General features: G+C 64.9%; 5 protein-coding genes across 5 annotated transcripts; 4 read left to right on the top strand and 1 right to left on the bottom strand.

Annotated features, from left to right (window-relative positions):
- Positions 1-245: 245 nt before the first annotated feature.
- On the top strand, positions 246-1,830 carry CHLNCDRAFT_141978 (hypothetical protein; the record flags this gene model as incomplete). The annotated part of the gene is made up of 5 exons (XM_005850206.1): positions 246-280; positions 474-620; positions 830-986; positions 1,202-1,508; positions 1,658-1,830. The coding sequence occupies 5 exons, from the start codon at positions 246-248 to the stop codon at positions 1,828-1,830; spliced, it is 819 nt and encodes a 272-aa protein (XP_005850268.1).
- A 4,278-nt stretch (positions 1,831-6,108) lies between these two features.
- Positions 6,109-8,040, top strand: CHLNCDRAFT_141976 (expressed protein; the record flags this gene model as incomplete). The annotated part of the gene is made up of 7 exons (XM_005850205.1): positions 6,109-6,228; positions 6,350-6,437; positions 6,521-6,576; positions 6,734-6,889; positions 7,045-7,221; positions 7,313-7,472; positions 7,679-8,040. 7 exons carry the CDS (start codon positions 6,109-6,111, stop codon positions 8,038-8,040), a joined length of 1,119 nt encoding a protein of 372 aa, XP_005850267.1.
- Positions 8,041-8,749: 709 nt separating this feature from the next.
- CHLNCDRAFT_141975 (hypothetical protein) lies at positions 8,750-12,717 on the top strand (the record flags this gene model as incomplete). The annotated part of the gene is made up of 15 exons (XM_005850204.1): positions 8,750-8,759; positions 8,950-9,023; positions 9,113-9,266; positions 9,448-9,550; positions 9,747-9,825; positions 10,039-10,105; positions 10,337-10,434; positions 10,622-10,685; positions 10,838-10,916; positions 11,094-11,223; positions 11,407-11,492; positions 11,638-11,919; positions 12,058-12,155; positions 12,300-12,428; positions 12,587-12,717. 15 exons carry the CDS (start codon positions 8,750-8,752, stop codon positions 12,715-12,717), a joined length of 1,584 nt encoding a protein of 527 aa, XP_005850266.1.
- Positions 12,718-13,398: 681 nt separating this feature from the next.
- On the bottom strand, positions 13,399-17,487 carry CHLNCDRAFT_141974 (hypothetical protein; the record flags this gene model as incomplete). Its single annotated transcript, XM_005849952.1, has 14 exons — positions 13,399-13,562; positions 13,723-13,914; positions 14,029-14,525; positions 14,708-14,793; positions 14,978-15,113; positions 15,353-15,431; positions 15,547-15,610; positions 15,733-15,845; positions 16,236-16,318; positions 16,463-16,565; positions 16,703-16,856; positions 17,021-17,094; positions 17,202-17,364; positions 17,473-17,487. The coding sequence occupies 14 exons, from the start codon at positions 17,485-17,487 to the stop codon at positions 13,399-13,401; spliced, it is 1,923 nt and encodes a 640-aa protein (XP_005850014.1).
- Positions 17,488-18,201: 714 nt separating this feature from the next.
- Positions 18,202-18,883, top strand: CHLNCDRAFT_141973 (hypothetical protein; the record flags this gene model as incomplete). The annotated part of the gene is made up of 3 exons (XM_005850203.1): positions 18,202-18,349; positions 18,508-18,626; positions 18,821-18,883. The coding sequence occupies 3 exons, from the start codon at positions 18,202-18,204 to the stop codon at positions 18,881-18,883; spliced, it is 330 nt and encodes a 109-aa protein (XP_005850265.1).
- Positions 18,884-19,605: the final 722 nt, after the last annotated feature.

Genomic DNA, 19,605 nt, shown 5'->3' with positions numbered 1-19,605 from the left:
CGGGAGGGCAGTCCAGCTGGTGCACATTGCCCGGAAGCAGCATCAGCCGGCGCTCTGAGCCAAACCTCAGAATGGCCGCGGCACAGCTCTCCGCTTGCCCCGCCCCTGTGGCAACCGCACGTGTTGTGCACAGAGTTGCTATCAACGCAGCAACGACACGAGCAGTGTTGACAGGCAGCCGGGGCGGGCGGCGGCTGGGCAGGCAGCAGCCGCATGTAGTGTGCGTCGCGGAGGCGCAGCGCTCCATGGACCGCAGCTACGAAGCCAAGCTCAAGTACAGGTGAGCCTGTGGGGCGCCATGCAAGGCGATGCCGCCACATGTCGAGACGCCGCTCTGCCCTGGCTGCTCCTACTGCTACTCATTCGTCATATGCTGCAACCTCCACACTTGTCTCCGCCGCCTCCTCGCCCTCCCTCTTCCGCTCCTGCTATCTCTGTCTCCACACCGCGCGCTCCACTCCCCGTCCCTGCAGCCGCGTGATGCTCAAGGTCAGCGGCGAGGCGCTGGAGGGGGCCCAGGGCTTTGGCATCGACCCCGCCGTGCTGCAGACCATCGCCAGCGAGGTGGCCGCGGCGGCCAGCGAGGGCGTGCAGATTGCCATCGTGGTCGGCGGCGGCAAGTGAGCAGGGGCAAGGGCTGGTGTGTGAGGGAGCGGCCTGCTGTTCAGCAGCAGCAAGGGCAGCACTCTGGGCCCAACCGTGAGCTGCAACAGAAGCTCTCCCTTCCCCAGCCCCTTCCTCCTTGGCCACCTCGGCCCCTTCTTTCATTCCACCTCCACTCCACCTCCACTCCCCCCGCCTCCCCGTCCCCTGCTTCTGCGCCCCGCAGCTTCTTCCGCGGCGTCGACCGCTGGGCAGGGCTGGACCGCGCGACGGCCGACTACGTGGGCATGCTTGCCACAGTCATGAACGCCATCTGCCTGCAGTCGGCCCTGGAGGCGCTGGGCGTGCAGACGCGGGTGCAGACGGCGATTGAGATGCAGGAGGTGGGTGGGTGGGCGGCGGCCTGGCTGCCAGGCGCGGGAGGCAAGAGATGGTGTGCAGCAGGCAGGAGGCCCAGCCCTGCCCAGGGTTGGGCAGGCGCAGACGGGCCTGCCGGCTTGGCGTCTGCCAGCACCGCCGCTGGACTTTGGGCAGGGCGGCCGCGAGAGGCCGGCGCCGCTGTCGCTCCCTCACGCCCGCGTCGCCGCCCGTACCGCAGATCGCGGAGCCATACATCCGGCGGCGCGCCATCCGCCACCTGGAGCACGGCCGCGTGGTCATCTTTGGCGCGGGCACCGGCAACCCCTTCTTCACCACAGATACCGCCGCCGCGCTGCGCGCCGCCGAGATCAACGCCGACGCTTTCTTCAAGGCCACCAAGGTGGATGGCGTGTACGACAGCGACCCGGCGACCAACCCGGCCGCCGTGCTGCACCGCCGCCTGTCGTTCCGCGACGTGCTGGAGCGGGAGCTTCATGTGATGGACGAGACCGCCATCACTCTGTGCAAGGAAAACGACATCCCAGGTGCATGGCGCCGTGAGGGGCAAGCGCGGGGGTGGGGCTGGGTGGAGGCGGCGGCTCTCGGCCGGACCGAGGCAGGGAGGAGCCTCAGTCGCAGGCCCTTGTGTCCCGCATCGTGCCCACGCATCCCGTGCCTCGTCGCCTCCCCGCAGTCGTGGTCTTCAACCTGACCAAGCCCGGCAACGTGCTGCGGGCGATCCTGGGCGACCAGGAGGTGGGCACATCCATCGGCGGCAGCTGCGCCAGCAGCAGCACCGCCCGCCCTGCCGCCGCCGCGCCCGTCGGCACCAGCGGCAACCTGAGCGGCAGTGAGACCGACGCGTAGCTGCCAAGCTCTATAGCCCATTTTTCGGTTCATTTTCTGGGCGCTGAGCGTACGTGTGTCCTTACGGTAGTGACAAGTACTGTCACTGTGTGTGCTACAAGCGAGTCTCCAAATTCACTGCTGTTCCGCCGCCGGCACACTTCCGTGCCGGTGCCATGCCAGCAATACATATTGTTTCCCAACCAATGCTGGCCCTTTCCCAGCATTCCACTCCTCCTGAGAATTTGATTGCACAACTCCCTCTTGCAAAATGCCATTGCTGAGGCTGCTGCCGGGCTGCGCCCATTGTAAAGCCACGGCCAGACCGCATGTGAGGAGGAGGAACAGGACACCAGCGGTACCAAGCTGCAGAATCTGAAGATCTGAAGATCTCAGTAGGGCTCCCCTCCCGTGGCATCAGCACGAGGGAAATTGCTGCTATCGGTGAGGGAAGAAGGAGTGCTGCCGATGCAGGCTGATGAGGAGAGCGCCAGCGGCACAAGTGCCAGCAGGTTGGGACAGGCTCAAATTGTCCAGCAGCTGAATCCCTGTTGTCCCCTTCCCTCACCATGCGTGACTCTGTCGGTGGAATCATGAAGCAGAGTTTGGGAGGGCCATGGGCTGGAGCCCTGCAGCTGTGCCCACACAGTGCAGCCGATGGGCAGGCACTTCAGCGCCTGCCTCGCCGATCACCGCAACCACAATCAGTTTCGGAGGGATCGGAAGCGGGCTGAGCTGAGCGGCCAGTCAGCAGGAGGAGGGCAGAGGAGCGGGTCATGCAGCCGGCAACAGCTGACCCAGCTTCCTTCTCTGCCCACCTCATCCACCGCCGATCGCATGCCGATCGCAGCTGGTTGTGTGCGGCGCAGCGGCTGCCAGGCAGCGCAGCAGACGCCGCACGCAAAAAGCTCCAATTTCCCAGCTCCCGCCAGCCGCTGTTCAAGAGCCTGGAGACAGGGCAAACCGTGATTGAGCTTTGGTTACAACTTCTCGCTCACGCGCTTGCGGGCTGCCTTCTGCCCCAGTCTGTCGAGCCTCCTACAACTGGCTTGGGGCCGCCTTCATTGATCTTCCGCACATATCAGCAGGACGAGCTATCCCCTCAGGCAGCCAGGACAGGTGGGCAGGTTGGCGATGCCGCCGCCGCCGCCGCCGCCGCCGCCATGCTTCCCCGCCTGCATCATCAAGTCCACCTGTTTCATGACCCTGGCTCATTTGCTGCAGAATCTGGTCCTGATGGATTCGCATTCGTTTCAGCAGAACTTTGTCAGCCTGCGGCGGTTAGCCTTTGCTGCCGTGGCCAGCATCCTGTTGCTGTGCCTAGTGTTGGCCAACCGAACTTGGACGCCGCCTGCTGTGAGCCCCTCCCACCCTGCGACATCCGCTGCATATCCTGAATTGATTGCCCAGCAGCGTTCTCAGCCAGCAGGCGCCTGAGTGCTCACCTGACTGGGCCTGCCTCCTCACCTGCTACTTGCAGTGCCTACGGGAGGCCGCTGCCGCCGCCGAGGGAGAAGGCGGTGTCGCCCAGGTTGCTGCAGTGATTGGCGCTGCCAACCACAAGACAGGTGGGCGGAGGCTGCGGCCAGTGCATCCATGCAAAGACGGGAGGATGGGCCTGGGTTGAATGTGCCAGCCTTTGTCATGCTGTGCAGGGTCCAAGCAGCTGGTATGCCTCGGCAAAGCCGTTCAGGCGGCTGTGGATACCAACGTCACGTTCAAGGCGAGGAGCGCTGCACAGCAGAGCTGTCCGGCGTGCATGGCCGCTATCTTGCTGCCTCCGCTGCCAGCCGCTGCTTGCACATGTCATGAGCCAGCGCCAGCGGCGGGCGCCTCACGCTTGCCCGCCGTTGCCTCCCTGCCCACAGATCATCAGCAACACCACGGCCTCCGACACCGCGGCGGTTGCGGCCGCGGGGCGCGCCACGCCCGGCCGCCCCAGCTTCTTGGTCACCTACTTTCACTCCTCGCATGAGTGCTACGGCCTGAGCCCATCTAAGCAGGCCTTCAAGTGCCCCCGCCCGGTGAGGCCGCCGCAGCCGACCCAGCCTGCTGCTGCCACACTGGGCAGGCCTGCCGCACTCTCACGCACCGCCTTGTGCCAAGGGCGCAGCATGAAAGGCCCCACCGCTAGCATCCCCAGCGCTGCACCTGCATCGTCCTGCCTGCTGCACTGCAGGGCTTCCCCTGCGCCGGTGACGGCTCGGCTGCCCTGTCCCTTGACGGCTGCTACTTCAGCTTTCCCACAGTGCCTGTGGGGGTGCTGCACTTTGTGCGGGACCCTTGGGACGTGGTCACATCGGCCTACTGGTTCCACCAGCAGGAGCCGGCGCCAGAGGCCTGGATCGACGTTGAGGTGCGGCGCTTGCATGCGGTGCTCCGCTCCTCCAGCCACCTGCCGAGCTCAGATGTGCTCATGCTGGCGCGCCGCCATGCCCCGGATGCAGTTCCGCCGCCGCACGCTGGCGATGGTTTCGGAGGGCGTGCCGCGGGGGGCCCTGGAGGCGCTGGGGCTGGATCTGGGCGCCAGCCAAAGCTACGGCGAGCTGCTGCGCGCGCTGCCAGAGGAGGTCGGCATCCAGCTGGAGTTCTGGCGGTCGGTGCCAGGTGCACCCCGTGCCGCTCCCCTGCTGCTGTTGCCGCTGCCGCTGCCGCGTGGTGATGCCAGCGTGCAGGGGTGGCCGCTTTTGACTGCGGCAGCACATGGCGTGGATAGCCTCGGGCGCGGCTTGCAGGGCTTGGGCTGGGACGCTCCCACCTACCTGGAAGCGAGCTGAGGATATCTGCACGCCATCTCCACTACCCATTCCGCAGGCCTGTATGCCATGGCGCGGCAGTACCAGTTCTTCCGGCAGCACCCCGGTGGCCTGCAGCTGCGCTATGAGGACCTGCAGTCGCGGTGGAGCGCCTCGGTGGCGCGCATCGGCGCCCGCTTCTACCCCAACCATGTCGCTGCGCTGGTGGATAAAGCCAAGGCGTGTGACGTCGGCAACTGGAGCAAGGACAAGCTGGCCAAGAGCAACCACGTGACGGCGGGCAAGCACTCTGACGACGACAGGCTGCGGCTGCAGCGGGCGCTGGTGCAGCAGCCCGAGGTGCGGCGCCATCTGTGCGCCGTGTGCGCCGTGTTGGAGTACGACTGCGCTCTGTGGTGCGGCGGCAAGCAGCGGCGGTAGCTTAGGCAGGAGGGCCTGTTGTTCTCTATCCTTATATATAAGCATATACTCTTGTTTCGCCTCATGACGTGCTATATGCTGTCAGTTGAAATACTGCAATACAACTGAATTGATAGAGTGCTGTGACGTCAGCGGTTACACGTCAGCCATGCATGCATCAACTCTCAGCAGAAACACCTCTTTAATTGCCTCAAATGTTCTGGGCTGCTTGGGCAAGCCACAATGGATAGATTGGGTGTATTAGCAGCTCCTTCCCAGCAGCTGGTATAGCTCACTCTGGCTACTAGGTGGCTGAGCCGCATGTTGCCTCCCCCTGCTCCCAGCGTCCGCAGGACACGATGCCTGTGGGGACCTGGCACTGGACGGCTCTGCAAGTCAGCCAGGACGGGGGCATATCGGTGCCACACAGATGAGCCCCTGGGTGGGAGGGAGGGCTCGTCAAATCTGGGGCTCCTGGCTAGCCCAAACAGCCCCAAACAGTGGCTGTGAGCCAGCAGAGCCTTCTTGAAGGAGGAGGGTGCCTCAGCAGGCAAAGCACAGCACTCTCTAGAGAGAGAGACACCCCCGCCCTACTGTGTGTCTACACCACCACCTCGGTGCTCTGTAGACTGGACACGTGGCAACATGTGCCACGTGTCCAGCCCATACCGCCCATACCGCACACAATTTTAAACCCTCAGGAGGGTAACCCCTCAACCCCGCCTTGTCCGCCCCAGACACCGCACAATTATGTTTCCCCACCTCATTCCCAGTCGATCGACACTTGTGCCACTCCCTACCGCGCACATTACCCAGCTCCCGCCAGCCGCTGTTCAGGAGCCTGGAGACAGGGCAAACAGTGATTGAGCTTTGGTTATAACTTCTCGCTCACGCGCCTGCGGGAGCCCGCAAGCGCGGCAGCCCTGCCTTCTGCCCCGGTCTGTCGAGCCTCCTACAACTGGCTCGGCGCCGCCTTCATTGATCTTCCACACATATCAGCAGGACGAGATATCCCCCAAGTCAGCCAGGGCAGGTGAGGCAGGCATCTTGCTGATGCTGCTACCGCCATGCTTTCCCCACTGCCTGCATCATCAAGTCCACATGTTTCATGACCCTGGCTCATTTGCTGCAGAATCTGGTCCTGATGGATTCGCATTCGTTTCAGCAGAACTTTGTCAGCCTGCGGCGGTTAGCCTTTGCGGCCGTTGCCAGCATCCTGTTGCTGTGCCTAGTGTTGGCCAACCGAACCTGGACGCCCCCTGCTGTGAGCCCCTCCCACCCTGCGACATCCGCTGCGTATCCTGGATTGATTGCCCTGCGTTTCCAGCCAGCAGGCGCCCGAGTGCCCACCTGACTGGGCCTGCCTCCTCACCTGCTGCTTGCAGTGCCTACGGGAGGCCGCTGCCGCCGCCGAGGGAGAAGGCGGTGTCGCCCAGGTTGCCGCAGTGATTGGCTCTGCCAACCACAAGACAGGTGGGCGGAGTCTGTGGCCCGTGCATGAGAAGACGGGAGGATGGTCCTGGATTGAATGTGCCAGCCCTTGCCGTGCTGTGCAGGGACCATGCAGCTGGTATGCCTCGGCAAAGCCGTTCAGGCGGCTGTGGATACCAACGTCACGTTCAAGGCGAGGAGCGCTGCACAGCAGAGCTGTCCGGCGTGCATGGCCGCTATCTTGCTGCCTCCGCTGCCAGCCGCTGCTTGCACATGTCATGAGCCAGCGCCAGCGGCGGGCGCCTCACGCTTGCCCGCCGTTGCCTCCCTGCCCACAGATCATCAGCAACACCACGGCCTCCGACACCGCGGCGGTTGCGGCCGCGGGGCGCGCCACGCCCGGCCGCCCCAGCTTCTTGGTCACCTACTTCCGCTCCTCGCATGAGTGCTACGGCCTGAGCCCATCTAAGCAGGCCTTCAAGTGCCCCCGCCCGGTGAGGCCGCCGCAGCCGACCCAGCCTGCTGCTGCCACACTGGGCAGGCCTGCCGCACTCTCACGCACCGCCTTGTGCCAAGGGCGCAGCATGAAAGGCCCCACCGCTAGCATCCCCAGCGCTGCACCTGCATCGTCCTGCCTGCTGCACTGCAGGGCTTCCCCTGCGCCGGTGACGGCTCGGCTGCCCTGTCCCTTGACGGCTGCTACTTCAGCTTTCCCACAGTGCCTGTGGGGGTGCTGCACTTTGTGCGGGACCCTTGGGACGTGGTCACATCGGCCTACTGGTTCCACCAGCAGGAGCCGGCGCCAGAGGCCTGGATCGACGTTGAGGTGCGGCGCTTGCATGCGGTGCTCCGCTCCTCCAGCCACCTGCCGAGCTCAGATGTGCTCATGCTGGCGCGCTGCCATGCCCCGGATGCAGTTCCGCCGCCGTGCGCTGGCGATGGTTGCGGAGGGCGTGCCGCGGGTGGCCCTGGAGGCGCTGGGGCTGGATCTGGGCGCCAGCCAAAGCTACGGCGAGCTGCTGCGCACGCTGCCAGAGGAGGTCGGCATCCAGCTGGAGTTCTGGCGGTCGGTGCCAGGTGCGCCCCATGCCGCGCGCCTGCTGCCGCTGCCGCTGCCGCTGCTGCGGTGGTGCCAGCGTGCAGGGGTGGCCGCTTTTGACTGCGGCAGCACATGGCGTGGATCGCCTCGGGTGCGGCTTGCAGGGCGGGGGCTGGGCCGCTCCCACCCAACTGGCAGCGAGCTGAGGATTGTCTGCACGCCATCTCCACCACCCATTCCGCAGACCTGTATGCCATGGCACGGCAATACCAGTTCTTCCGGCTGCACCCCGGCGGCCTGCAGCTGCGCTATGAGGACCTGCAGTCGCGGTGGAGCGCCTGGGTGGCGCGCATCGGCGCCCGCTTCTACCCCCGCCATGTCGCTGCGCTGGTGGATAAAGCCAAGGCGTGTGACGTCGGCAACTGGAGCAAGGACAAGCTGGCCAAAAGCAACCACGTGACGGCTGGAAAGCACTCTGACGACGACAGGCTGCGGCTGCAGCGGGCGCTGGCGCAGCGGCGCGAAGTGCGGCGCCACCTGTGCGCCGTGTGCGCCGTGTTGGAGTACGACTGCGCTCTGTGGTGCGGCGGCAAGCAGCGGCGGTAGCTTAGGCAGGAGGGCCTGTTGTTATCTATCTCAGCATAGTGCTACAACCACTTATGCTTTACTCTGATCTCGCCTCATCACGTCCTATTTGCTGTCAGTTGAAATATTGCAATACACTCCCCGCGAGGGCGCCTCCCCGCTGGCGCCCGCCAGGTCAGCGGCCCCCGCCCTGCTGGCCAAAAGCGGTGATTGCCCGGCCTCGTGTCGCATTCAGCACATCTGGCCAGGCGTCAGCATCGCGTTTGGGGGGCGGGGAGGCCCTTGGACGGCCACCACCGACGTTTCTCTTTCAGCAAGGACGTGTGCGTCTTCAGCCCCGCAGCCCGCTCCAAGCACCTCCGTGTGCGATCTTTCTCCCATAGCAGCGCCCGACAGCAGCAGGGAGGCTGGGCCAGTCACAACTCCCGAGGATCTGGTTGTGACACTGCGACCATGAAGGTGCGTGCAGCGCAGCAGCGACCATTCTGAATCACCCAGGCAGCGTTACCCGCGCCGGTGGGGCAGTAAGGGCAGAATTAAGGCTGGGGTGTCCCCCAACCCGTCGCCCGTGGCAGCTTCCCAGCAACACCCACCCGCCAATCACCCCCCGAGAATCCATGGCGAACACATTTCCAATGTTGGCAGCCTTTCCAGGTGGCAAGCGGCAGCAGGCAGTGCTGGGTCGTCCTGGCAACCTTTCTCGCCGCGAGTGCCTCTCAGGCCGCAGTCGATGTCGGTGGGTGGCCGCAGCATGCCCGGATGGCACCGGGGGGCGGCTCTGGGCCTGGGCAATGCCAAGGCTGCAGTCGGTTGAGGCTGCACAGTGACCTGGCACGTGCAGCCAAATCTCCAGCTGGCTGTACTAATTTGCACAACCATCAGCGACACACATGCTGACCTGCTGCACCCTGCCTCCTGCTTCCCATGCAGAGGACCGCCCCATCTGGTACGAGGACCTCGTCCCGCAGTCTGACTACAAGCACAACCACGAATACTTCTACCAGGTCAGGTCCCGCCTTGGCAGTGCATCGTACATGCTCTTGCTGCATACCTTGTTTCCGTTCCACTGTTGACAGGCTGTTTGACCCTGCAGGTCCCCGACTCGCCTCGCGGCGTCGTGCTGTTCTTCCACAGCTGCGTGGGCGCCGGCTCCCACTACTGGCCCCAGAGCCAGGCCTGCCCCGACTGCCGCGGCATGCCGGAGCAAATGTCGCACACGCTGCAGGCGCTGAGGCGCGGCTTTGCAGGTGCCCCAGCGCTGCTGTGCTGCCCGTAGCGACTAGCCCTGCTGCTGCTGCTGCCTGTCGCCAGCTGCTGCCAGGAAGCTGCAGTCCATCACCTCCCTCAAACCCGTGGGCCCATTTTTTTCTGTTCGCCTGCGCCTAATCTGTTTCACATCGGTTGTTCTGTCTGGCTGCTGCCCCGCAGTCATGGCCATTTCTTCTGCCGACCGAGACATCGGCTGCTGGTCCTGGAACGAAGACAGCGACGCTGTGGCTGCCATTGTGCCCGCCTGGATCAACGAGTGGGGGTGAGCGGCTTCCAGCGGTGCAGCTGCCGCACAAAGGGGCTGCTGCCCCCAGCCGGAAAACTCTGCCCGGCAGTGCGTCTGCCCCCATGTCAGGGCTTGCTGCCGAATCCTGGGGGGGCTGTTGTTGGTCAGCCCCCCCATTTCCCGCTCGCCTGAGGGGCTCCTGCTGGGGGTTGTTGCCGTTCCTGTGGTGCAGGCTGCAGGCCCTGCCGCTGTATGGCATGGGATTCCCTCCGGGTGCTTCCTTTGCGTTAAAGCTGCCGCGGTATCTCAAGGTGGGAGCGCCTTCCTGGTCCCCTGGCGCGCCGCACCAGCCGCTAGCAACCCCTGCCTGTGCATGATGCGTCTCAAGGGGGATGCATGCGCGGTTCTATGACCTGCCTGCTGTGAGGTCCCTGCCGACCCATCCAACTCCTGCACCATCCAAAGCACAGAGCTGTGAGCCTTTGGAGTTCTCTCCCCCTCGCCTGTCTGCTTGACCCCTGCAGTTTAACGGCATCATGTCGGAGGCTCTGGCAATCGACCCAGCGGCCTGGGGCTTGGATGAGATTGACAGTGAGCAGCAGCTCAGCTGAGCCCTGCTCGGTTGCTTGCTTGCTGCGGCTGACATTCCTTGGCGTGGGTACAAAACTGGGCAGGGGCAATGGCGGTGGCATATGCGCCGCCGCCCCGTGCCGTTTTCATTTGTGCTTCCCCAGGGTATCAAATCCCAGCCCAGCCCACCTGCATTGGCTGCCCACCTGCATTGGCTCCCCCACTCCGCCCCACCTGCTCCTGCTGGTGCAGAGTACCCTCCCGCCATCTTCATCAACATGGTGAAGGACGAGAACCAGCAGCCGCGGTTCCGTGAAGACATGCGGCTGCTGCAGGACCGCCGTCGCCCGGTCGAAATGATTGAGGCGAGCGGCAGCGGGCTGCCTGGCAGGCCGGGGCGCTGCCTGGAAAGGCGCTACTGCAGAACTGGGGATGGATGGGAGCTGGGCATGTCTTGGGTGGCTGGCTGTGCATGTGTAGGGAGCAAGGTGGGCGGGGCTTGAGTGCTGCTGCGTTGTACTGCCCATGGTACTGCAGGTGTGGGACCGCAAGGTGTACCCCACCTACTTTTCCGACCGCAGCCCCTACTACATCACACCAGGTGGGGCTGGGCTGGGCTGGGCTACGGGGTGGGCTGGGACCAGCTTCAGGTTGGTGGGGTCGCAGCAGCGCCGGGCGCCGACAGCAGGGCACACAGCGTGCGCCGGGGCAGGGCAGCAACCAAACGGTTACTGTGCCATCCTGCTGCCGCAGAGCTCAGCGAGAAGATCGCGTTTGCGCTGCAAGAGATGTGGATGATTGATGAGCAGGGCTACGTGACAGAGGACCCCAGGTTGGTGCATAGAGCCTCAGCCCAGCCTCTCTTCGTGCTGGCACTGCCCCTCACTGCCAAGCTGGCAGCCCGCAGGGCGGTACGCTGGTGCCCGCACGGCTGCCGCGCGTGCCCCGCTGTGTGTCTGTAGGCTCTCCAACCTGCGCTGCTGCCTCCTTGTCGCCCTGTGTGCTGCAGGGACACGCAGCGGCCGTGGCTCGAGGAGCTGAAAGGGCTTGTGCCTGAGCTGGGGGGGAGCACGCAGGACTTTGGCGGGCGCACCGTCCCCAAGTTCTTTGACAGCTCCGTTGACGTGAATGCGGCAGGAGTGAGTGGTGCTTCGCTGCATTCGGAGCTGCAGCAGCCGCTTCTTCCTTACTCACACCTGCTCAGATGCTGCGGCGGGCAGAGGCTCGCTGCGGCGACGTGCCGCCGGCCCAACACCAAGCACAAGGCCGCTGGCAATGCGCACTGCCGTGCGACCTGCCCCCATCCCTGCCTCCTGCCGCAGGTCTACTCTCTCATGAACCTGGCCTGGGCGAAGCACGAGATCATCTCTGACTATGTCACAGTCGCACTGCTGTGGTTTGAGAGCGGGTGTGTGCCTGCCTGCCCTGCCTGCTCAGCTCCCGCTTGCAGCAACCCCGCATGCTCACCTCCAGCCCCATTCCCTGGGTACAGCGGCTGAGCCTGCGTTGCTGCCACCATCCGGACGCCTGCCTGCCTGCCTTGCCGGCTGCAGGGGCTCAGCAGACATCCAGGCTTTGCAGGATGGCTACACGTATGGGTGGCCTCCAGAGGGGATGGAGAACTATGTGTATGGCGCTCCTCCTCCTCCCTCCCCCAGCCCGCCACCCCCAAAGCCACCTCCCAGCCCCGCCCCGCCCCGCCCCAAGCCGCCACCGCCCAAGCCCCAGCCGCCGCGGCCTCGGCCGCCTCCCGCCATGCCACCGCCCACACTTATCGATGAGCAGCTGCTGAGGGCTGCGGAGGATGCAGAGAACGCACTGCCCTCGGATTCCGGGTAAGCCAGCTGCTCATCTGCAGCAGCAACAGCATCCACGGCGCCCTTCCGGTGCTGTGCCCATCGCAGGCAGGCAGGCAGGCCAACCCGCGACCCGCTGCCGCTGACCCCTGCCTGCCCGGCCTTCACCGCCTGCAGCACCTGGGACAGCATCTCCGCCTCCCTCGCGGGGGCGCCCGCCCCCTCCCAGGACGACCAGTCTGGCGGCAGTAGCAGCAACCTGGCCGCCATCATTGGTAAGCCGCCGCTGTAGTCCCCCCAGTCTGGCTGTTCCTTGCGTGCAGTGCCTTGCAGCTGGGCGGCTGGTGGCCGTCGCAGATCCAGCCGTCCCACGAATGCCAGTGATGACTGCGCCTCGTGCCCTTGCTTCCGCACTGCAGGCGGCGTGGTGGGCGGCGTGGTGGGTGGCCTGCTGATGGCTGCCCTGATCTTCTTCTGCATGCGGAGGCGCAGCTCCCGCGCCCGCATCAGCGGAACCGTGGCCCCACCCCTCCCAGACTCAATGGCCGGTGCGGCTGTGCAGCCAGCCATGGTGGTCACTGCCCCAGCGTGCACTGTTGGCATGCATTCCGTTGATTGCGACCGGCCCGTCTACTCATGCCAGCACTGTTTGATGTGCACCCCCAGCCTCAAGCCACCGCCGCAAGGTCATTCTGTGCAGGCGCAGGCACCAAGCTGTCCGTCATCCCCGGTGTCAAGGAGCGCTTGGACCTTACTGAGGTGGTGGCGGCATCAGGCAAGCCGATTGATTGCCTGCAAGCCGCCAGCTTCAGCAGCGCCGTTGCTGCACCAGCGTAACTGTGCACATGCCGCGGTGTTGTCCTGCCCCGCAGGCAGCCCCTACAGCGCCCGCAGGCGTGCCACGACGGCGTTTAACGGCGCCGACAGCCCCAAGGCTCGCAGCAGGAGCCCGCAGAAGAGGAGCCGTGCAGCCAACGAATCTTAATGCAGGCACGATGCACCTACTGATTAACACGTCGCGCCGCAAAACGTCGGCATTCGACCCCAATGCATGCCGCCTTCTTGCCTTTACCCTGTCAATTGCATGCTACTAATGGTCCTTTAACGCGTAGTAAACTCCTCTCGACCCAATTACTTGTAGCTCCCTGTAAGAAATCCTGCAGCGTTTGGGCTGCTGGGCATGCTTTGCAGCTCGGTCATGCATGCCCAGTAGGCAGCAGTGGTGCGCCTGCGGCCTGCAGACTCTCAGCCCATTCAATGATAGGGTGACACCACAGCAAGTTGCAGCATCATTACATGGAGGTAATCAGAGGACAGATCTTTGCAGCAGAAGCAGGGAGCAAGGGACGTGCGGCAGACAGGTGCAGCAAGGAATGGAGAATAACACATGATAGCGGGGCAATGGGGCTACTGAAAGTAGTATATGGTCATGTATGAAAGGTTCTGGGTGGAAAGACAATTGTGGGGTCACTGGACCAGGTGTGGTGGGGCCAGCCGGCCCGTGCTCGCATGCGGTGCTCACACGCCGCCGTTTTTGTGAGGGCTGCCCACCTTGCGGGGGCTGTCGTTGAAGGCTGTGCGGATGCGGCGCCTGGCGCTGAAGGGGCTGCCCGTCTGCTCCACCACCTCATACTCGAACCGCTCCTTGACGCCGGGAACGATGGACAGCCGTGCGCTGCCGCCTGCAGGCCGCACCAGGAGAGCAGCAGCACAGTGGGGCGCTTGCGGGGCTGGGCGAGGCGGGGCGAGGCAGGGCGAGGCGGGGCGCTTGCGGGCCCTCAGGCTGCGCCTGCTGCAGCACCTGCATCTGCGCTCGACTGGCACGGGCAGCAAAGAAAGCACCCAGCAGGCACAGGCCGCCCGCAGCGCACTCGCCTTGAGCCTGGTAGTGCGGCGGCGGCGGGTGGTGCACGGCCTGCATCGTGGCCGCGCCCAGCGCTACGCCCTGCGCCGCCGCTGAGCGGCGGTATCGTACCAGGGCATATGCCAGGGCGGCAATGACCATCATGAAGGCAGCACCCCCCACTGCCCCGCCTGCAGCAAGGTAAATGAGTGCGGTTTGGGGTCAGCGAAATCAAGAAAACATCAGGGACTGCCTGGCCTTTGCTGCTTCCAGAGAGGAAGGCAGGCTACAACCATTCGACGCACCTATGAGAGCTGCCAGATAGCTGCCGCTGCGCTGCGGCGCCACCTCGGCTGCTGGATCAGGCATCATGCGGGAGGCGCGCTTCCCAGTGCGGGCGGCCTTCCTGGCTGCGGCCAGCAGGTGGGCTGGCAGGGGCACCGAGAGCGGCAGCTCCTTAGAGGGGTCCACCAGTGCCTCCTCAACTTCCTTGGACAGCTGCAGCAGCTCATCATCAGCAGCCTCATCTGCCTCGCTTTGCTGTGCCTGCTCCTGCTCCTGGGACCGCTCCTGCTGCTCCAGCTCCAGGTGCTGCTGCACTTGCCGCTGCGCGTGTTCGCCACCAGCCACCACAGCCACCTGCTCCACCTCCAGGGTCGAGCGCGGGTGGATCCCCTGGGCCCGCTGCCTGAGGATGGGCATCAACGGATCCTCTGCCACTTCGGCAGTTTCCTGCCGGTACCGCAAAGGCGGTACACCATAGCTGTACTTCTCCTTCAGCACCTCGATGTCCGCCTTGCCCCTGCGAAGACGGCAGCAAGCCACACGCCGTTGAAAAAGCCTGGGAAAGCACTGGGCTGGCATTCGGCCTCCTCAGCACCGCAGGTAGCCACCAGCTTACCATCCGCTATGAACGCTCAGGTGCAAAGCAGCGGGCTGCCTATGCTCCGGATGCAGGCAGGCACACGGCAGGCGGGCACGCACCCGCTCTCAAACCACATCAGCGCCACTGTGACATAGTCAGAGATGATCTCGTGGTAGGCATAGGCCAGGTTCATCAGGGAGTAGACCTGCAGGTGGGTGGGCAGCAGGCAAACACAAAGCAGCAAATCAGCGGCTGGACACCGGTACGGGCAGATGGCTGTCTTCCTGTGCTGTGGCAGCGAGCGGATGTAGCGATCGGCTGTCGCTGCCATCGCTGCCATGGGCCAGGCGGGAGCCATGGATGGAGGAGAGGTGGTGGCGGTGACTCACCCCTGCCACCTTGGTGTTGGTCGAGTCTGTGTCGTTCCAGTCGGGCACATACAAGTTCTTGAAGGTGGTCAAGGGCCCCGTTTGGAGCTCCGGCACCTCCTGCTTGAGCTGCCTGAGCCACGGCTTTGTGGTGTACCTGCTCCGCAACGCCAGGGGGTGGCAGCAGCGTGGAGCCTGCCCACCAGTGTGGAGCCTGCCACAGCGGCAGCAAGCTCGCAATGGCAGCTGCCGGGCGGGGGCCCTGAAGCGAAAGCGCAGCTGGCTGAAGTGCAGCGGGCAGCTGAAGCGCAGCAGGCAGACAGCAACTGGCAAAAGACGGGGGCTGGCGCTAATGTCCTGGCGGTGGCGGACCAGACACTGCCGCCTGCCACCCACCTGGGGTCCAGCAGCACGGCGCCATCGCCGTCAATCATTCCAATCGCCTTCAGGCCATTGGCTATCTTCACGCTCAGCGCTGCACAGCAGCAGCCGGGGGCGGTGGGATGAGGGCGCAGGTGAAACGCCTGAGCGCAGCGCCTGCCCAAAGCACGCATGTGCTGGTGGGTGTCACACACACACCACGGCCTCACCTTTGGAGAAAGAATGTGGGTCGCGATCAGAGAAGTATGTGGGATAGACGAGGCGGGGGTACACCTGGACCGAAAGCAAAGGCCAGGCGGCAAGTAAGAAGGTGCCTCAACCAGCAAACTTTTGACATCGTGGCATCAGCGCCCTCTCCACAGAGCTGCGCCACAGACAGCATGCGGCAGCCCTACCTTGATGACAGACACCGGGCGGTGCAGGGCGGTCAGGACGTTTTGGTTTCTAAGGATCTTGGCCACCGTGGTTTTGTCCCTCATCAGCGCCACAAACAAGGTGGGTGGGTAGCCTACAGGGGAAGGGTGCGGGTCGCTGTGTGGGTTGGCAGAGGCGGGCAGAAGCAGGTGCTGTGCTCGACCACCAGCCACCGCTGCTGCCTGCCAAGCGCATTCGCTGCAGCCGGCAGGAGATGGAAGAATTGCAATGCGGCAGCGCCGGCGCCTGTGCCCCCTCACCTCCCTTCACTTTCTCATACCCCCAGTCCGATGGTCTGACCCCTAGCGCCTCGGACACCACGCCGCTGAACTGCAGCAGCAGGCACGGCATAGCAGGCGGCAGGTTTGAGGGAGGCTGCGCAGGGCGCCACGCTGCGTCGCCACAGCGCTCTGCGCAGAAGCAAATGCCCAGCGCAGCCGCTGCGCTCAACGCCAAGAATGGCCTGCTTGGGGGCGCGGCAAACTCATGTTCAGCCAGCGTGGGATCTTCAGGGCGAAGGAGGCTCCGGAGGAGATGCCCATCCCGTACAGCGGCAGGTCCCTCAGCCTGCGGCAGCATGGCAGGATCCCTCACCACTGCTGCTTCGCCCTCTAACGCCACGGCGCCTCACAGGTCAGGGGTGAGCCGCCTGTGCCTGGCATGCGTACCAGCAATCAGCTTGCCCTCCGCCCCGCTGCCTTGCCTCCTCACCTGTGCTCTCGCTGCCACTCCCGCACAAGGGCCTTCACGCCGTCGCTGTCTGAGTCCCAAGACCAGCAGCCGGTGTCACGGTCGGCAGAGGAAATGGCAATCACTGCAGCGGGCAGCACCACAAGGAGGTGGCGTGCGTACACGCGCCCGTGTGCAGCCCGCTGGCGCACAGCTGCTGCCAGAGCCACGCGCGCCGCACGCGGCGCACCCCACCAGCCAGCAGCGTGGCACGGCCCCCACCTGCGTAGCCCCGGTTCAGGGCCTGCAGCGTGTGCGACATCTCCTCAGGCAGGCCGCGGCAGTCGAGGCACGCGGCGCTGCGGGGGAAGTAGTTGTAGCCCGAGTGGACACAGCCGTGGAATAGCACCACCGCACCCTTGGGGGCCTCGGGGACCTGCAGCAGCGCCGGGCAAGCATGCAGGGTGAACGCCAGCCCAGGGGATGCACGCCCGCCATACGGCACGGCGGCAAGCGTGAGGCAGCGCAGCGATGGAGCGCAGAGCGGGCGCTGCACGAGGCAAGCGTGAAGGCCAGGCATGGACCGATTGTTCACTGTACCTGGTAGTAATAAGTGTGGTTGTACTTGACCTCGATAGTGGGCTTCAGATCGTCGTACCTGATCTGCCACGCACCTGCAAGAGAAGGTTCAACTGCCTGTCTGCAAGGAGCGCGCTCCAGATTGCAGCCCAAGCATACACGCCAGCTCTGGTGCAGGTCCGTAGCACGATCACCCACCCACCTGTGTCGACTTCGGCGGAGGCTCCGCTGAGGCCGAGCAGCAGCAACAGTGGCACGCACGCCAATAGAGCTGCCCGCTGGCCAAAGGAAGCCGGCCTGATGGCAGGCTTGGAGATGCCGCTGCGCGCCTGCTCCACAACAAGCCAGGGGGTGCCAGGTGTCAGCTGGCGGCGGCGGCGGGTGGGCGGCAGCGCAGATGATCAATGGTGCGGTAGGTGGGTGCTGCAGCACCTCCCGATGGCATTGATCGACCCCGCAAGCCCAAAAGCAACCCTGTCGCGCACCATGGCCGCTGAATTTGCTGGCATCCAGGACGGTTGGCGAAGAATCTATGTGGATGAGGATGGGCTGGACCCCGCCCAATTGGACTGCTTCTGTCGCTGGTGGCAGCTGACAGTATCGCTATACAAGCAGCGAAAGGGTCCGGTTGCTGCTGGCTGGGCAAGGTGCAACCGGCGCACCCTTCGCCTGGCTGCTCCCCGTCAGCCTGAGGCGTGCTCTTTACCCTAAATATCGTATGTATGCTGCCATTGGGCAATTCGGGCTCTGAGCCGCAGTCCAAGGGTGGGTGGGTCGCCCACGTGGCAGGCGCTACTTCCTAGAGGATTTTCCTGCGTCCGAGGTCCTCTCCTTCGGCTTTTAAGGGTCGTGCATACATTCGGGGATGATAGGTCGCCGTGGACAAGGCGTTGCTGGTTGTCGGCGGTTGCAACCCACACAGAGATCGAGCCGCGAGTGCCGGTGAGCCCCCGCCAGCCGCCCCAGGCGCCGCCTGCGGTCTCGAGGGCTCTGTCACGGCCAGTTACACACGCTGCATTGGCCCCCACCCCTCGCCGTCAGTGCCCGCCGCCAGCCAAAGCCCCTTCCCCTCCTGGGCCCTGACACCCAGTGGATGTTGGCTTTACATGGTTCTGCAGGTATAGTTGAACTTTAACTTTCCATCTAGAATGGCAGCAGCCAGCGATGCGCGCCGGGCAACCTTGCCGCGGCTGCTGTTTGCGATGGCGGTGCTTGCCGGCATGGCTGCCGCCCAGGCCACGCGGCAGCTGCAGCAGGATCCAGCTGCTAGCGCGCCGATCAACACAATCGCCACCTCCAATGAAGTAGACGCGGCAGTGGCGTTACAGATGGTGCAAGCCTTCTCGTCAGGTCTGTGACTTGGCCGCTCAGCATCCCATCCACTCTCGCCTCCAGTTGCCACCATGTGTGATGTGTGCATGGGAGGGAGTGCTAGCAGGGCTGCTAGCAGGGCTGGCTTGGAAGCAAGCGGCGCACCATGACACCTCCATGCCTGCGCCGGCATGCAGCCTCCACTGAGCTTGTGACGGGCGAGAGCGATGGTAGGGTGTTTGCCTTCGCGGAGCCCGAGGGCGCTGCCAACGTGAATGTGGAATCTGTGGCAGCCAAGGTCTTTGCTACGGCGCTGGTAAGCACCCGAGCAGGCCAGCGCTGCCTGATGCCCTCCACGGTTTGTGTAATGCATGAGCCATGAGTGCCTGGCCAGGTCATTGCCTTCCCGGGTGTCTTGCTGCCTTGAGCTGGCGGGAGAGCAGCCGCCCCGCCTGCCTCCCGTCATTCCATTCCGCCGCCACCCGGTGCTGGGCGCCCCGCCGGCTGCAGGCCAGCTGGACGATGGGCGTGCTGGATGCGCCCAGCAATCGGGGGCTGAAGCCCAGCAAGTAACCCTAAAAACCCTAAAAACCCTAAAAACCCTAAAAACAGACATCAGTAGTACGCATCCATTCATTCATTCAGCACACAGACCGGCCGCCTCTTGCTCGAGGGCGGCCCACTTTGGCCTGGGCAGCCCGGGCCGCCCTCCCCCCCGGGCGCATGTTCGGTGTTGGAGGGGTGTGCCCAGCGATAGGGGGCCCCTGAAGGCATGCGCCGAGGCCGGGAAGCGTGGTTCGGCGCTGCTGCACGCTTGGCGATTTGAACAGAACCACGTGCCGCCGAGCTGCGGCCGCAGTTTCCGGCCCACGGTCTACGGTCGCAGCCACGGGACTCGGCGGCACGGCGTTTGGGCCCAAGCTTGCTGCCGCCGCCGCCGTGCCCGGGGGGCAGCGCGGCGGCGGCGGGGGCACGCTGCGACGCCCCCGTGCTGCCGAGTTGCGGCCGTAGTTTCCTGCCAGAAGCCCACGGCCACAGCCACGGGACTCGGCGGCACGGCGTTTCGGTCCACGGCTTGCTGCCGCCGCCGTCGCAGGGGTGCTGCCTGCGGCGGCGGCGGCACGGCGTTTGGGTCCACGGCTTGCTGCCGCTGCCGCCGCCGCAGGGGTGCTGCCTGCGGCGGCGGCGGTAGCGCACGTGGCAACCCCCCGCGTTTCCTTGCCTCCCATCCACCGGACCCCGTCCTGCGCTTCACTTTGTTTAGGGAGGGGCTGCTCACTGCTCATGCTCATGCT

The sequence above is a fragment of the Chlorella variabilis genome (assembly GCF_000147415.1).
Source record: "Chlorella variabilis unplaced genomic scaffold CHLNCscaffold_4, whole genome shotgun sequence".
Classification (NCBI taxonomy): Eukaryota; Viridiplantae; Chlorophyta; class Trebouxiophyceae; order Chlorellales; family Chlorellaceae; genus Chlorella; species Chlorella variabilis.
Note: the sequence above shows the minus strand (reverse complement) of the source record. Positions and strands in the feature narration are given on the sequence as shown.